This window comes from Mus musculus, chromosome 4 (genome assembly GCF_000001635.26).
Source record: "Mus musculus strain C57BL/6J chromosome 4, GRCm38.p6 C57BL/6J".
NCBI lineage: Eukaryota > Metazoa > Chordata > Mammalia > Rodentia > Muridae > Mus > Mus musculus.
In genome coordinates this window covers 57,203,176-57,221,425 of record NC_000070.6, presented here as the reverse complement: position 1 = coordinate 57,221,425, position 18,250 = coordinate 57,203,176, and the positions used below count along the sequence as shown (strand labels likewise).

The following is an 18,250-nucleotide window of genomic DNA, read 5'->3' as shown; positions in this document are numbered from 1 at the left end:
ATTCCACTGTTAGCTTGCCTGGTCCTATCTTACTTTGCGTGTTTGGCTTGGTCAGGAGGCAGCTAGGATCAGAGGGCAGGGACTTGACCCCACCTCCTACACCACTGAGAGGCGCCTCCCAAGTTAACCAGCATTGCTCTGACATAACATGAGTGTAGGTAGTCTTATGCAGATTCAATGGCATCCTCAGGGCATTGGGGAATGAGGGGATGTACTGTAGATAAGTAAAGAAAGGATTGTTAAATATTGTTCCTATTGCGGTTATTGTTTTAATATACTGAGCCGAACACCCTTCACTAGAGATGGCAAGAGAATGAAGGAAAGATGGACACACAGGACAGCTGGATATGTGAACTATGTTCATTCTGGTAGCTGGCACCACCAATTCAGTAGCCTAGTAGTTCAGTGTGTTTACTGTGTGCAGCGCAGAGGGTGGAGTTAGCTAGCTTCCATAGGCAGTGTCTGTAAGCGAGCAGTCTCGTAAAGTAAACGTCCAAGAGGAAGAAGCTTTGGTTACTAGTTTTGCAAACACTGGCCAGTTGTTCATAAATACTCGTACTTGGACCACAGAGAGGCCTTGCTATTCTGGTTTTTCATGGGTCTAAGGAGTTGCCTTGATCTGGCTGTGCCCGAGGTACCAATAACACCACTCAGGACTTCATCTCCTCTCTATAAATTTACTCCAGGCTTTCTCTAGTCATTACCTTAATCTATCCATTTTATTTTTGTATGTATTTGTGCACGATTACTGTGTGTGCATGCACTGAGAGGTCAAAGGTCCTTGAAATCAAACATGAGTTGTCAGGTTTGGTGGCAAGCATGCCTACCCAAGGAGCCATATTGCTGGCCCTTATATAGCTTTAAATACTAATGGAGGTCTGGCCTTGGTGTCAACACAACCCAATGCTCTCCTCTCTGTTCCTGAGCCAACTGGAGCCGTGCTCACCCCACCTCTTCTGGGAGGCCTTAGGGCTGCCTCTAGCTCTTCTCTTTCCCTATCCTGGCACCCCATGCTACAAATCCCAGCCATCTTCTAGAGCTCAGAGGCTTGGTGGGAGTTCAGCAGTAACAGGATGCACCAAGGAAAGTGTGTGTTATGCTGACCACTTTATGGTGGCATCTCCTCTGACCCTCATGAATCCCTGAGAACAGGGATTCTCATCCATCCCCATGCCAAAAAACCAGGGAGCAAAGCCACAGGATGGAGAAGCAGTTGCCTTACTGCCATACGGTTGTCAACAGCCATACACTGATAAGGGACCAAAGTGCCAGTCCACCATCTGTGACATCCTGGGTGTCCATGCCCACAGGAAAAGCTACCTTTGTGGGCCATGAGGGACTGGTACCTGCTAGAGGTAAGGAAAACCCACCCAGCATGAACTGTTAAGAGACCACCTGTTTCCAAGCAACTGTAATTGTAATATTAATATTATTTCTAGCATAGACATACAAGTGAGAAATACGAATTGATTTAAAGAAAAATAAGTCAACTATTTTAACACAAATGGTTGCAAATATGACAGAAACCACACAGCACAAGAAAAACTAATTTGTTCTGGCCAGTGACTGTGGACTTTAAAGTCAAGTAAAGATGTAAACTTTCTTCCTTGGGTATAGGGAGCCATTGAAAGTTCAGTGAGGGAGTAATTTCCCTTTCGGAGTTATAGGCAATCTTCAGAAATGATCCTAAAGTTTCAAATTTTGGAAGAGGAAGTAAGAATGAATAATGCCATCTGAGGTGAAATACTGTATAAGGCAGAGAAGGGTAAGCCTAGAGAGATGCTTCAATAGTCAGGGTGAAAACGGGAATATAGGTCTCTAGCACCCGTGTAAAAACCAGGGTGCATTATCCCAGCACATGGGCAGCAGAGATGGGACCCCCAGAACAAGCAGCTAATTTGACTAGTCAGTCAATTCACTGAATTCTAGGTCCAATGACAACTGCCTCAGTATAAGGTGGAGAGCGAGGGAGGAAGATACCTGGTGTCAACTTTTGTACGCATGTGCGCATGCATACCCACAAGAAGGAAGGGACCTTGAGCCTCTATTTTTCCCCATAGATTTTGACATGAATGGAGAAATTGATCTGGAAGGGGGAAGGGAGACTGGTGTGTAGAGATGTTAGCACTAGGGCTAACCGCTTAGCAGAATTGATCTCAAATGAAAAGCTAAGCTCTTGAACAATACAATGAGACAATACAATGGGACATGCTGTACCATAGCTCAGCAGGGAAAGGCTCCCACCACCAAGTCTGATGTTCTAAGTTCAATCCCTAGGACTCATGTGGTAGTAGAGAACCAACCCTGTTATCCCTGACATCCACACACACACTCACACAGGCACAGAAAATGATAAATGGAAACATAATTTAAATTTTTTGGAAAAAGAAACTAGACTGCAGGGAATAATAATGGAAGATCCTGGGCCTCCCGTGTCCCCGGAAGACTGCCTATGTTAAAGATGCCAGGTGAGAACCAGAGAGCAAATAATCCATATATGTTTCTTTCTTTCTTTGGGGCTCTGGAAACCAAACTTAAAGCCTCACACATACTAAGCAATCTCTCTACCACTAAGCTGTATTCCCAACCCATGAGCTCTTTCTGTAACAATGCTCATTCCCACGTCTCACCCATAGCGTACCACGGTCACTCACCTGCAAGTGACATTGGGTACAAATAATGACTACCACATGTGGTGTCCCAGGCCGATAAGCAGAGTGACCGGCCCAACCTCCTGTCTGTTCTGTTTGTTCCAGCTGTGCGCTCGCTGGCGGAGATCAGATCAGAAGATGAGCTGAGTCAGCTTTTCCCAGAAGCCATGTTTCCTGCATGTCCTGAGGGTGGGGACAGTCTGGAGGGATCCATGGAGCTGCTGAAGAAAGGTCTGGAAAGCGGTACAGTGTTGATCCAGTTTGAGGTAAGGGGATCCAGGACCGGAGTCTCCAACCAGTTACTGTCATTCGCTGTGTAATACAATGTGAGCTGAGTAGCAGGCAGCAAAGCTGGACCATGGTCCTGTCTCCTTGGTCATGGTTACTCTGCCTCAGGCAGCAGAGTCTCAGTGAGGAGGACCATAATAAGGACTGATGGAACCGTCTCGAAGGCTCTGTGTGATGGAGCAGCAGGTGAAGGACCCACGACATTTCCCAGGTGTTCAGCTCTCCCACTGTCTCCTAGCAGTGGTCTGTAGGCAGGGGCTGCTGAGGATGGGGGCCTCTGAATCTGCAGAGCTGCCAGCAGGAGCTCAGAACGCCACAGGAAAGGAAATGGTGCCATCCACAGAACGGGGGCCCCTAAGTATACGTGGGAATTTAGAAAGTCCCTATCTTCCCACAAGGGCACAGTGTCTGGCCCTCCAAGGCTACCAGATCACAGAAATTTAAAGTCTGTCCTGTTTTCTCAGGAAAAAATGGATGTGGGATTATGTGGGATAATGCAGCAGCACCCCGACAGGCCTTGCACGCCGCCCCCAAAAGCAGAAGTTGGCCTGCTTTTAAGTCCGTTTTATCCACCACTAAACAAATGAAAATAGAATGTGTTCATCTTCCAAGTTTGGAGGTAGAAGAAAGCTGTCGTTCACGCAGTGAACAGATTAAAAAAAAAGTATGGCACCTCAGTATGCTGGAGGCTGGGCAGTAGCAGTAGGACCACAAGTTCGATCCTAGCCTGGACCACATACTGAGAGCCTGTCTCAGAAAGGGACTTGAGGCTGGGAGAATAGAGGAAAGAACACAGAGAGTCTGGTAAAAGGAACTGGATCAGAGTTCTAACAATGTCATGCATGGCCTAGGCTCACAATGTAAGAACTCCAGCTAGGTTGAGAAACAGGTCAACAACGCACAGTTTACTAGATAAACCCTCGAAAGTTTCCGAAAGGCAGGCAGTTTGTCCAATGTATTTGACTGCAGGGTGACTCAGGAAGAAAGCTTCTGCGGCTGGCAGACCAAAAGCAGAAAGCCTTAAGCAAAAGGCTCGCCATATGGTAGCCTGGGGGCCAGCGTGTAAATGATTGGGGCAGAGGGGAGTTGAACAGCAGTGGAAAGGACTCAGTGAGAGAAAAAGCAAAGGTTGGCCTCTCTTCCCTTCCATCCCACACCAACAGAAGATTCTCAATTTTTTTTTTATTAACTGGCTGTCTGGACAAATAACATAAAGGCTTGCATCGAGTGTCAATGATATTTGGATGAGAAATGGTGACTCCAACACCCCAGAATAACTGAAACGACACTCGAGGATTCTCCTTTTGGTGCTGGGGATGCTGTGAACTGGGAGAGGCATTATGCTGACTCAGACAGTATCAGAGGTGCTTTGGGAACCTGATGAGGGACCGAGAAGGGGGATTCTAGCTACTAGGAGCTTGCTGCCTAATTTTGGTATATTTAGGAAGCTGTTTGTAGAGCCGGGCGTGGTGGCACACGCCTTTAATCCTAGCACTCGGGAGGCAGAGACAGGCAGATTTCTGAGTTCGAGGCCAGCCTGGGCTACAGAGTGAGGTCCAGGACAGCCAGGGCTACACAGAGAAACCCTGTCCCAAAAAAACAAAAACAAAAAGAAAAAAAAAGAAAAAAAAAGGAAGCTGTATGTAAGACTAAAAGCAAGATGGGGTAAGATTTTATAATAGTGAGTGTATGTTCCCTGGCAACTGGTGATTCCAGTTGGGCTGGGAATCCACAAGGAGGCACTGTGGGCTCTCCTCGGAAACACTTGAACTGTGTCCTTTGCCTAAAGCCACCTCTGTGCTGTGACTCACTCTTGGTGTGCTTTTTCCATACAGGGGCCTCCGTAAGGTGCTCCTTGCAGTGATTTCATTAGCTCCGGAAAGTCTTTTAAAAGTATTTCTTAAAGAGTGAGCCTGCAGCCATGTGTATGGAAGTCACATAGGGGGCACGAACCTCGCCCACAGCTACTGGACATTGGTTCTTTAACAAGGTCACCTAAGGGTTTGTGTATGTTGGGGGCATTAATTTGTTGTTATTAGTGAATGCTGTGGAAGTGGGCTTGTGCTGTAACATAGATGTAGAAGTCAGAGCACAGCCTTGCGGAGTCATCTCCTTTCTTGCGTGTGGGTTTTGGAGAGTGAACTCAAGGTTGCTACATATCAAGCGCATCTGTCCGGTGAGCAGCCTCTCCAGCCCTCGGTTGGTTTGGATGCATTAATTGATCCCAGAGAGGGAGGTAGAGATGGTATCAGGTCCATTGATTGTGTCACGTCTGTCTGTCCCAGTCCTCCGTCAGAGATTGTAGTTGGAGATGCCTACAGAACATGTACATCTGGGGTGTACACTCTAGTCTGGTACAGGGTTTCATGGTCTAGGAAGCTCTTCTTTTAAATAACGTCTTAGTGAGTTCTAAGATCTTGACTACCCTGCGATGAAGCTGCTGTGATCACAGAGTTCTCCCAGTGTCCCTCACTGATCCTCCAGGAGCCCTAGGCTCCCGAGAGCTTCATGTGAAACTACCATCCCTGGTGGAAGGGAAGGATGTCTTCCAATACTACTCAAGCACAGGGACCCACTGAACACCGGACCAAACAGGAAAGGCAGCCTCGGTGAGCCCTTGTTGTGTAAGGGCATCCATCGGCTTCTAGAATTCTCATGACACCCTGTTAGGTGTGGTTTCATCCCGTCACACACAGAAGGGAGGAGAATCTGAGATTAAGTGTGTGTTCCAAGGGCTCACAGACGTCACAGAGCCTAACTGGCACCCTGGCAAGATACCAGTACCTCAGGCTTGTTCTTTTAACCACCACGTACACAGGCCTAAGAAACTGAGATGGATGTCCGCAACCTGTGAAGTTGTTATTAGATGCATGCACATCACCGCCGTCTAGGAGGCTGTCTAGCCACATGGAGCCAGACAGACTTTAAATTCTAGCTCTACCCCCTTAGGGCCATCCTTTAAACTCTATGGCTCTTGCCTCCCTGTCTATAGATTGGGTGTCTCCTGGATTAGATGAGATAAGTGCTTAATGCTTTACCTGGCCTGTGATAAGAGCACTATGAAAATTAATAGCTGTTATTCTTTATAAACCACGAGAGACTTCATCAGCATGTCACGCCTGCAGAAGGTATGGTCACTTGGCACTAAACTTGGAGCCCTAGGCTGTCAATTCCAGAGTCGTGGCTGTCTGGTTCCTCCCACACCCCCCCCCCCAGGACCATGACAAGTGGGCTGCTCAGCTAGTGACCGCTCGGCTCTGTGGGCAAGCGCAGGAAAAAGGTCCTGGCCCCAGCAGGCATCCACGCTGCCGCCTCCATGACACAGCGCCAGCTTTCAGGTTGTGGTCTCTACACAGATTGCCCAATCCTCACTCTTCTAAGGCTTATTCAAAACATTTTTTTTTTCATTCAGGGGATTCCTTCATCCCTTTCTGTGTCTCTCAGTAAACAGAAGGCATTTGGTCCCCCGTGTAACAGAACAGCAATTAGCATTTCTAAAGCACTTAGCAGTCTACTGCGTATGTTTTGCATGTTACACTAATTCTCACATTCTCTGTGAAATAAATATGGTGGGAGTTATTAGAATCGATCTGTACACTCTTTCCATGCCAGAGTCTGAACCCACACTCAGCAAGCACTCTGCCACTGAGCCACGACCACAACCCCAGATCACCCTTAGGAATGGAGAAAAGCAGGCTCAGAGATGTGAAGGAGCCCATCCAGTGCCCATACCTCATCAGGGAGAGCCCTAGAATTAGAACCATGTCAAAAATGAAGAACCACCTGGGACTAGAGAGGCGGCTCAGCTGTTAAGAGCACATACTGGGCTTCCAGAAGACCCAAGTGCAGTTCCCTGCACCCATGTTGGGTGGCTCAGAGCATCCTGTAACTCTAGTTCTAAGAGATCTGACCCTTCCTCTTCTAGCCTCGTGCACCTACATTCATGTGTGCAAATCACACATGCACACACATACACACACACACACACACACACATACACACACACATAAACACAACTAAAAATAAAATGAATCTAAAAACAAGCAAAACCCTAAACTATGCCTGGGTGGGTAGGTATTAGACACCTGTAGTCTAAGCTCCTGAGGATGCTGAGGCAAGAGGATAATCACTTAAACCCAGGAGCTTTGAGGTTTTGAGACTACCCTGGGCAATGGTCCAATCATTGTCAGCAGCTCACACTTACCGGGTAGAGTTCAGCAGCTCTTTCCCACCCTGCTTGTTTACTGTTAGCTACTGCCTCCTTGGAGGCTCATGGAGTTCAGTTGATAGAAAATGAGCTTTGCAAGGGAATAACCTCTTCCCTGGGCGAACGGACAAGTGAATGAGTGGGTGGATGGATTGACAGATGGAGGGATAAATGAGTGGGTGGGGGAGGTGGTGAGTGGACAGGTGGGTGGATGGATCATTACATGGGTGGGTGGGTGGACAGATGGATAGCTGTGTGGGTGGAGAGAGCAGTATCCAGGAGAGGCCACTGAGGGTCTTTTCTACCCCACCTAACTTTGTGTAACACCTCCATCATCCATTTGTACCAAAACCAAGTCCCCTCTGTCTGACCCCTGTTTCTTAAGTGACGCCTACACTGCCACTCAAGGAACTGCCCATTAGGGTCAAAACAAGTGACTCAGGGGCTCCTGCGGTTAATTACAGAATTTGTATTTGGAAGGCTGGAGGAGCTGAGCAACACTTCACCAGAGACTGAGATCAGTCCATGTTGCAATTAGCAAGGACAGTTGTACCTTCAAGATTAGATCTGATCCCTGGAAAAAGTGCATTTAAAAAAATTAGTTTCCGTCAGATGTGGTGGCCCACACCTATAATCAAGAGGCTGAGACAGGAGGGTGGAGAATTCTAGGCCAGCCTAAGTTACATGCCTCATGCCTATCCTCAAGCCTCAGGAAGGTGATGCAGGAGAATTGCCAAGAGTTAAAAGCCAACCTTGGGCTACAGAATAAGACCCCACTCAAAAAAGAAAACAAAACAAAAAAATGTAATTTTTTTTCTTTTAAAAGTGCATTATTGCCTGCACATACATTACATTACACACACATTACCACATGCATTATATTACATCACATACACACTCAGATCACCACAGTGTACATGTGGTGGCCAGAGGACAATTTTGCGGAATCTTCTTCTACTTCCGTCTTGGTGTGTATTTGGGGGAGTTGAATTCAGGTCACCAGATTCCGTGGCAAGCACCTTTACCCACTGAGCTGTCTCACTGGCCCAGGGTTTGGTTTGGTTTTCCTTGTGTTCATTAAAAAAGGAAAGATGAAAGACATTGTGGCACACATTCAATCCCAGCACTCAGGAGGTAGGTGGGTCTTCATGAGTTCCAGGCCAGCCTGGGTTAAGTGGTAAGAGCCATGCCCTTTTCCCCACTCCTCACCTCTCCCCCTCCTCCCTCAAAAAAAAAAAAAAAAACCAACCAAGAAAGGAAGAGTATCCATGGGAAGCCCAGAGTACATGGGAGCCCTTGAATGTGCCTACATGCAGTATGTACATTCCATGCCTCCAGAGAATATACTGTCCCGTCCTGTGTGTCTGCCTGTGTTAGGATACCAGACACGTGCACCTGGGACCATTAAGGATCCCAGAGTCACTGGCACCTGTCCCATTGTAGCATGTCTGCATGGAAAGGTCAGCAGAAGCCCCAGGTACCCTGGAGACGGTGTCTTGACCTCTGGGGTGGGGGGATCAGGTACAGAGGAAAAGAGATGCCCTCAGTGTGGGTGAGCTGCTCATAGAGGAGAAAGTGCTGATGCCCCTTCCTACCAGATAGTACCAGGAAAACCACGTCTTGGTGCCATTCTGAGACTCGGTTCTCCATAGCTTACTTATGGCACTGTGTCTAAGAAAGCTTGGCTTGTCGCTCTCTGGTAGTGTGGCTTAAAACCTTTGGTTTTGGTTTATTCTTTCTTAGGATTAAACCTAAGGGACTATGAATACTAGGCAAGTACTCTGTCCCTGATCTACATCCCCAGCCATGTATTTATATGTTTTTGTCTATTTAGTTGTCTGTTCTTTCTTTTACATTTATTTTATGTTACTGAGTGTTTTGTCTGTATGAGGTCTTTATACCACATACACGCCTGATGCCTGTGGAGGTCAGAAGGTGGGAGTAGGGGTGGGGGTCAGATTCCCAGGAAGTGCAGTTACAGACGCTTGTCAGCTAGGAACCCAACCTATGCCCTCTCTCTGCAAAAAGTATTCTTAACCACTGAGCCCCTACTTATTTGTCCTTCGAGAAAGAATCTCACTGTATTTTCTAGTCTGGCTTTGAGCTCAGTGTATAGCCCTGTCCTTGAACTTGTGATGATCTTCCTGCTTTCGCCTTCCAAGCAATAAGGATTGTAGCCCTTGACCCCAAGTTTGGCACGAGCCTCTCTTCTAACCCTTTGTAAAATAGCAGCTCCCTACACTGCAGTGTCTTTATTGAGCACCTACTGTGTGACAGCCACACTGCATTCATAGAGGGTCCCACCTGGCTGTGGCTGCAGCAGTAATGTCAGGGGTCCACACTCTGATGTAAGCTCCTGTGAACGGCAGGAACCTGGACAGGCAGGCAGGCAGGTCCAAGGTCCAGGAGTGAGTGCTTGTGGGAAAGAGCCTTCCCCCAAGTGTTACAGCTCAGTTAAAAAAAAACAAAAACAAACAAACAAACAAACAAACACCAGCCAGTCTCAGACAATTCTTGGTGAAATAACTGTGGGCTTTATTCCATCTGGACAGGGACTATCTATGAACCTTGGAGAGTGTTATGGAATTGGGGGTGGTAAATACATTCTATTGTCTGAGGCTAAGATGCTGGTGATGCTCTGTTTGCATTGGGAAGAATTCCAGGTGCTGTGCTATGTAACTAATTAACCCATAAGTTACTTGTTCTGAGACAGGCACAGAAACTGGGGGGTGGGGGAGAAGGTAGTTCACTCCTGATGGTCTCTGGATGAATTTTCTCAATCTCAAGTTCTGAGATTTCTGGGGTTTGGGCATGTTCAACCTCACCAGTTCAAGCCAGTTCCTCTGGTGACACTGTTCATGTGTTCCAAATTTGAATGGTGGCTGTCTTAGGGTTTTACTGCTGTGAACAGACACCATGACCACAACTCTTATAAAGACAACATTTAATTGGGACTGGCTTACAGGTTCAGAGGTTCAGTCCAATTATCATCAAGGCGAGAACATGGCAGCATCCAGGCAGGCATGGTGCAGGAGAGTTCTTCGGCTTCATCTGAAGGCTGCTGGCAGAATACTGGCTTCCAGGCAGCTAGGATTAGGGTCTTAAAGTCCACACCCATTAGTGACACACTGATACTCCAACAGGGCCACACCTTCTAATAGTGCCATTCCCTGGGCCGAGCATATATAAACCATAACAGGTGAAGATAGCAGGTATCTTTAAAATCACCACTCTGCTACATATGCAGCTAGAGATACGAGCTCTGGGGGTACTGGTTAATTCATATTGTTGTTCCACCTCTAGGGTTGCAGACCCTGTCAGCTCCTTGGGTGCTTTCTCTAGCTTCTCCATTGGGAGCCCTGTGATCCATCCAATAGCTGACTGTGAGCATCCACTTCTGTGTTTGCCAGGCACTGGCATAGCCTCATACTAGACAGCTATAACAGGGTCCCTTCAGCAAAATCTTTCTGGCATATACAATAGTGTCTGGGTTTGGTGGCTGATTATGGGATGGATCCCCGGATTGGGTAGTCTCTGGATAATCCATCCTTTCGTCTTAGCTCCAAACTTTGTCTCTGTAACTCCTTCCATGGGTATTTTGTTCCCTATTCTAAGGAGGAATGAAGCATCTACCCGTTGGTCTTCTCTCTTCTTGATTTTCTTGTGTTTTGCAAATTGTATCTTGGGTGTTCTAAGTTTCTGGGCTACTATCCACTTATCAGTGAGTGCATATCTAATGACTTCTTTTGTGATTGGGTTACCTCAGAGAGGCCCTTGGTATTGCAAACTTTATATGCCCCAGTACAGGGGAATGCCAGGACCAAGATGTGGGAGTGGGTGGGTAGGGGAGGAGGGCAGAGAGAGGGTATAAGGAACTTTTGGGATAGCATTTGAAATGTATATAAAGAAAATATCTAATAAAAAATAAATAAAATAAGAAAAAAATCACCACTCTGACACAGGCTAGTTGCACTTTGTTCTCTCCTTAGCCAGGGTCCCCTCACCTCCTCTTGCTCCCTTCCTTTCCCTGTCCCTTGTCATCTATCCGCCCCCTTCTGAGGTTTTAAGAGTGTTTCTGCTGCTGGTGGCTGTCATTTGCTATGGTAGGACAGGATTCAGAGGATGTGCCTTGGAATAATCAAAGCAAAGTATGTTTTTCTACTCCGTTGTTTTCTTAAAAGCCTTGTCTCTAACTGTGGCCACTACCATGAAGAGCCCCTATAATTGACTCCTCTGTAACTCTGACCTGTCTCATAGCAAGCTCTTCACACCCACCCTAGGGTCCTGAGAAAAGTTGGAAATATGGGTTCTTAAGGCCAGCTCCTGGCAATGCTGAGACTCAGTGTTGGAATCCCATTACCCATTGAATGGCTTCCAGCCTAGGCTTTGTGAGCCTTTGCCAAGGGCATGCAGGCTCAAGAGTGCTGTCAGACCCTGCAGAGGCCAAACCCGTCTTCACTGCTTACGTGTTCGCATTTCTGCCTCTGAAAATTCTGTAATTTTCAATTACATAAATAGGTTTTCTGTTGTACTCCTTTTCTGTGCACGTGTTGATTTTAGAGACAAGCTTATTATAGATTCATAGTAAGAGCTTAGGAGGGAGGAAGAGGAGAGAGTGCACAGAGCTGTATAGCAGGAGGGACCCCAGGTCTTCTTGGGGTTCCCAGTTTCAGAGAGTTAGGGTCCGTGACTGCCTTGTTAGGGAACATGGCAGCAGACAAGCATGGCTCTGGAGCAATAGCTGAAAGCTCACATCTTGAGACACAACCTCAAGACACAGACACTGGGAATGTCTTTTGAAACCTCAAAGCAATGACAAACCTCCTCCAAGAAAGCCACGCCTCTTAAGCCTTGCCAAACAGTTCCACCAAATGGGGACCAAGTATTCAAAGATGTGGGCCTCTGGGGGTTGTTTTTCCTGAAACCACCACAGCTACATTCAGGAAATTTTTTAAAAAAAGATTACCTTGTACCTTATAATTCTATCAGCAGGTCATTATTACTGAGATACAAGTAAAAGCTTATGATCACACCTTTTTCTGGGTCTGTGTTTGTCTGCCTGAACTCAGATTGATTGCATTAACCTTTCTGTTATTTGGAAATAAATCTTTTTATCTATAGGCTAGAGGTTCTGGTTCCTATTCACGTAATTGGACTTTCCTTCCACACAGTTAATCTGTTAGAGGCAAAATGCCATGTAGATAAATGTGACTGGCTCCTATGACATCTCTGCCAGAATTCTGCCAGAGCCTCCAATAAACCATGAGTTCATTTCTAGACTGTACGTACTGTCTATAAAAGCCCACCAGGTTTTAGAGTTGCTTCAGCAGCTACCTTTAGATTGTTCGGTGCTGAAACTGTCCAGGTTGTAGGTCATAGGTCAGTAGTTGAGTTCTTCGAGAACTGGCAAATTCGAAACATCCAGTAGATGTATAAGGTATAAGTACAATACCATTATTATGATCCTGAATCTCCACGTTAACTCTCTTCTGATAAGTTTTATGCAGTTTGTCTAATTTAAAAAAAAAAAAAAAAACAGACCTAAACAATGGGAATTTATAAAACAATACAGTACACGGAAATACTTCTGGGGGTGGGTGTTCAGCCTCTCTATTCAAAATGCAAAGAAATCTTATTTAAGGATGCTGGCTATAGCTTGGTGACCAGATCAGTATTCATTCCTGCAGGGCGGTTTGGTTATCTGCATCAGAGCCCTGGCAGATATGCTCAGACACTGTGATTCTGTTCTCGGCTGTTTACCAGAGGGGAAACATTGTAGAATGGACTAATAGCAAAGTAGACCAAGAATGAAGGTAAATTATAATAATTAAATTTCTGAGCCATTAAAAATCATCGATGTGGAGAATAGCTTGCAATATGGGAAACAGATACTGTTTAATAATGAGGATGAAGCGGGCTTCACAATTGCAGCTGTTTCCCAGAGCGCTGGCTATGAGATGCTCAGATCTTTTGGTTTAAATTAGCTTGTGAAATGTTTGGCTGGTGAGAATTAAAGACCTCTGTGATGCATCATAGCACTTGTCTTGTTTAAAGATTTGTAGAATACAGAGTTAAAGAAAATAAATTCTCCCCTCCCTCCAAGGAATTTTGTGTTTGCTTTTTTTTTTTCCTGCTTTGTTTGTTTATTGTATATTTTTCAAGACAGAGTTTCTCTGTACTTCTCTGACTGTCCTGGAACTCACTCGGTAAACCAGGCTGGCCTTGAACTCACAGATCCTCCTGCCTCAGCCTTCCAAGTGCTGGGATTGAAGGCATACGCCACCACTCCTAGCTATGTTGGCTTTTTGTTCCTGTGTCAAATGCCCAAGAGAAACAGTTGAAAGGGACAGGATTTGCTTGGGCTCATGGTTTCAGAAGTCCTGGCCCATGGTTTCTGGACTGTGGTCAGCCAGCCATCGAAGCGCTGGGCATATGAAGCAGAGCTGCTTGTCTCTCAGCGGCCAGGAAGCAGAAAGGAGAAGCCTGGAACAGTAGAGTTTGCCTCTTGCCTTCTGTTCCATCCTGGTCCTGTGGGATGGCCACTGACACTCAATGTTGCTCTATCTCCCTGCAAAGTACATATTCAGAGGTGTACTGATCCGATCTAAGTGTCTCTCAATCCAGTTGACAGTCAAGACTAACTCTCACAAATACCTATCACTTTAAGATATGTTGTCTCTGTTGAGGATAACGTGAGAAATACCACTGTGGACTGCAGTCTCATCTTTTGATGTTAAGAAGGTAATATTGGGGCTAGAGAGGTGGTTAGGAGCACTTGCTGCTCCTTCAGAGGATCCAATTTGGTACCCAGCACTCACGTGAAGGCTCAAAACTGTAACTCCAGTTGCAGGGGATTCTAGGATCTCTTCTAGTTTCTATGGACACCAGACTTTCAAGGTACACAAACACAATGCAGGCAAAACACTCAAAACACATAAAGAAATTATAAGAAGACAGTATATATGAGTATGTTTACAGATATGCTTATGTATATGCATGCATGTATATGCAGAAAATAATAAGCTTGTGAAAATAGGAAAAGACCACCTCAGACTTTTATAAGTATGTTTTTATTTTTGTTTGGTTTTTTGGTTTTTGTTTTAGTTCAGCGCCAGTCTGAGTTTGCCCAAATTTGCAGTAAGAAAAAAAAAGTATCCCTTGCAACATTGAGAAGGGAAAAATAAGAGTTTAAGTTCCTGGGGAGTTGAGAAGCAGTTGCGTGAGGTCTTGGTGACAGTTGTGAAAACTGTGGAAGCAGATGTATAGACATGAAAAGGGGGTGTGGCCACTTCCTTCAGACTGGAGCTAGTCCTTTACTTTCGATCTTGGACCAAGCACTTAACCTCCCCCTGCCACTTAGAGAACTCCTACTAATACCTCCCACAGCCGCGGCTACTGGATCAACTCGGCCAGGCTGTGCATAGAAGGCCTTATTTTTAATTTCTAGTACTAATTGTATAGGTAGGGAAATGTCTCTTTAAATGAAGTTACTATATCAGGATCGGTGTTACGGGCTGTGGGAATGTGTTACTGAATCGGTGAATGAAGTATTTTTGCTCTTAAGCAATGAATATGTTTCATTCCATTAAACTGAGGAAAATGTAGTTTTTAGACTAATTTAGGTGAGTCAGAATTCCCCTCTATCTCTCCCACACTTGTCAATTGTCATAAAAATAGGGTTTTGCTTACCTGGCTCCATTGTCTGTGACTCAACCCCTGCCTGACTTCTTTGCCCTACAATGCGCAAGTTTAAGTATATTTAAGACTTTAGTTGGTTTGTTCTACCAGAGTTTCTAAGGTTTTTGTTGTTGTTGTTGTTGTTGTGTAGCATAGGATCACTTTGAACTGTTAAGATTCGGGGGTAGGAGGTGGTCTCACAAGAAGACCTCTGCAATTAGGATATGTGTTCATGGGTTGTTTTGTTTTGTTTTAAATAGCAGTGGGGGTTTTCAAAATGTCTTTATTTGTCTAATAGCAACTCTACAGAAAGAAGCCCGGCTTAGCCGTCTCATTTGCAAAGCTGCCTCAGAATTTGGATAAAAACCGATACAAAGATGTGTTGCCTTGTGAGTATCCGGCCTGATGCCTCCTTCCCCTACATGAGATAATGCTTCCTTTTTAAAACAGATTGTCTGGGATGCTGGAATGGTTTTCAGTGTGTCTGTAAACACCATCGTCTTTATTGCAGCCATCTCAGACTCAGAACAGTTGGGGAATAGTGTTTATGCTAATGAGGCGAGAGCTGCAGATGGGGCTGGGAACTGAACCCTTGTTTACTTGGGATGATAAAAATAACATTCAGAATAAATGGTAAATTTTTCTCTCTCCCACAGATGATACCACGCGGGTATTATTGCAGGGAAATGAAGATTACATTAATGCCAGTTATGTGAACGTAAGCTGGGAATCTGGGCAATAAAAAAAAAAAAAGACACACTGATCCTAGTAATGAGGGTGGGGCCAGCAAGGGGGACTTTTCCATGACAGAGCATGTTTCCACTCACTCCGTCCTTGTAGTCCAATGGTTTGGTGGGACTATGAGTGATCTCACTTTATAGAGGTGCAAAGGGGCACTGAATAACTTGAAAAGCCACAAACCTTATTCCATCTCCACCTGCTGATATACCAGGCTCTTGGCATTTCCCTCTGCTGCCGGTGTGTTGGTAACTTTCTGTGTTTTGCCCGTGTGATATTAGTGTCCCTCTGCCTCTAAGTCAAAGAAACACTTCCTCCGTATATACATATATATATACATATACGTGTGTGTGTGTGTGTGTGTGTGTGTATTATAACCCAAGAGGAGTAAAAGAAAAGGTTGGCCTGTTGTGGAGACATATTCATCATGGACAGCTTACTTGATTAGATTTCTCCACTTAAAGCCAGAAGCAGCAAACTGTAATCGACCACACTGAAAACTACCCTTAGCTAGCCAGGCAGCAGAACTGGCCGCTCGGGCCCTCATGTGCTAAACCATGACTTTGCAGAAGTACCCTCTGTAAAAACTGGTTCTCTCAGAAGTCTCACTCACTGCTCTGTCACATTATGGTGAAATTTGGAAGCGGCTTTTTGCTGCACCTTTTTTTTTTTTTTCCTTTCTGACTGTGAGTGGATAAGATCTTTTTCTGGTAGGATTCAGCTAAGCTATTAGGAAGGTGTAAACGGAGAGTCCTGCTCACCTTCGCCAGTGAACAGTCTAACGATAATAACCTTCCTGCTCTCCCAACAGATGGAGATGCCCGCTGCTAACCTTGTGAACAAGTACATTGCCACTCAGGGACCGCTGCCAAACACCTGTGCACAGTTTTGGCAAGTTGTCTGGGATCAGAAGTTGTCTCTTGTTGTCATGCTGACGACTCTCACCGAGCGAGGGCGGGTAAGTGGCTTCCTTTCCAGTTACCGTGCCATTGGGGAACATGAGTCTCAGGGCTGGAAAGGGCCTCCTACCGACCTATAAATCTCCAATGGACACCTGCAGTGATGAGAAAGTCCTCTTCCTGCCTACGTCCTCACATACATCTATGAAACCCCTATGTCGCCTGTGTCTCTCCCTGCCTGTGATCAATGTCTCATCTCACACAATTAAGACTGTAGTCTGCCGAGGCAATGTCTCTTCCCTCTGATATACATGCCCTTGGCTCCTGGCATCTTTATCCAACACTGGGCTGGACTGGGCTGACAACATAGTTCCTCCTGAGTAAGTTATTAGGCTGTCTGAATCACTTTCTTGAATGTGTAGTAGAGATGGTAACAGCGCCCACCACATTGGGAGGACTGGGGAAAGCTGGAAAGTATATATAATGAGCTCAGAGGACTACGGGTTTCCAGTGTCCCCCAAACGTCATCATCATCATCGTTGGAGTTTAGCGCTTTCAGATGCCTCGCTTCTCTGCTGTAGCCTTGACTCCCAGCTTCTTGTCACTCACAGATTAGCCAGAGTCTCTTCTCATCCCACAAATCAGGATAGAAAACTGTAGTGCCCAAGGGACAGCAGAAATCTCTTCCTGAATGCTGGTTCTCTGAGGCACTGAGAGGATGCTTCGAAGGGTGCCTGCTAATCCTAGCATCTGTTCTTACCTCCCCGGTTCCCATCTTGCCTACCCCCTCATCGTGAGAGACTGTCTGCAGTGCAGCTGGAATTCCCATGCTCTCCAGCTCAGCTCGGATCTTTGTCTGAAAGCCTCATTCTTCTCTGGTTTTGTTTGAATAAGAGGTGGAGTTGCTGGGCCCTGTTTTGAACTTAGAGACTCCCAGCTCCCTAAGCTAGCTCACAGGACTGCACCCTCTGTTTTCCTAAAGTGCCTCCGTCCATCAATCAGGTTACTTGGCATTGTGAGTAAGAAGGTGGACCCGCCAGCCAGCCAGCCAGGGTCAGTCCCCGCTGTCCCTTCTACCTGTGTGATTAAGAAAAATATCACCCATTTCTCAGGGCTGTGGGGCACTGAGCTGGCTGCTACGGGAAGCCTCTGAAGAGTGCTTGGTACATGTTCATTTTGTTGTTGTTATTGCTATTATTTGTGTGGATTTTGTTTTGTTTGGGGGGAATGAGTTTTACTCTATACACCAAGCTGATGTTAATCCTCCTGTCTCAGTCCTCTCAGGTGCTAGAAGAGAACACATGTGCTGTCACACCCAAGTGATCACCATTAATGCTGTACACATGTTAGCCAGCAGTCCCAATAGCATCAATTTGGATATACCTTAATGACTGCATTTGTTTCATAGTTTTAGTTTCTTCATACTAACTTTTTTTTTTTTGCTTTAGTGTTATTAACGTTTATTTTCTTAGTGTTTCTTAGACATAAATCCAGTATCGTTTGCCAAAGGTAAAAGTATGTGTAAAAGTCTCAAAAAGAGCTAAACAGAGCCAAGCACGATGGCAAACACCTGTAAGCCAGCACTTGAAAGGCAGAAAGAAGTACAGGGATCAGGAGTTCAAGGCCAACGTCAGCTACATTGAGACTTCTTTTTCTCAAAGTGCACCAACAAAACAAATGTAAAACCTTGTTCGGAAAGCCCAGGTGTTCTTCTCTCCTAAGCCCTGCCCCTGAGGCCAGCAACACTGATCTCGTTCCCTGGTCTGTGTTGTGAAAACAGATCACAAGTG

At 45.7% G+C, this 18,250-nt stretch overlaps 1 protein-coding gene across 6 annotated transcripts in view; it reads left to right on the top strand.

The window, feature by feature from the left end:
* Ptpn3 (protein tyrosine phosphatase, non-receptor type 3) overlaps positions 1-18,250 on the top strand; it is a 148,200-nt gene that overhangs the window by 117,615 nt on the left and 12,335 nt on the right. For all 6 annotated transcript variants that reach the window (NM_011207.2, NM_001384115.1, XM_006538097.4 and 3 more), the window contains exons 19-22: positions 2,757-2,917; positions 15,122-15,212; positions 15,480-15,541; positions 16,373-16,519. In NM_011207.2, coding sequence (NP_035337.2) covers positions 2,757-2,917; positions 15,122-15,212; positions 15,480-15,541; positions 16,373-16,519 — 461 coding nt within the window. The remainder of the gene's footprint in view (positions 1-2,756; positions 2,918-15,121; positions 15,213-15,479; positions 15,542-16,372; positions 16,520-18,250) is intronic.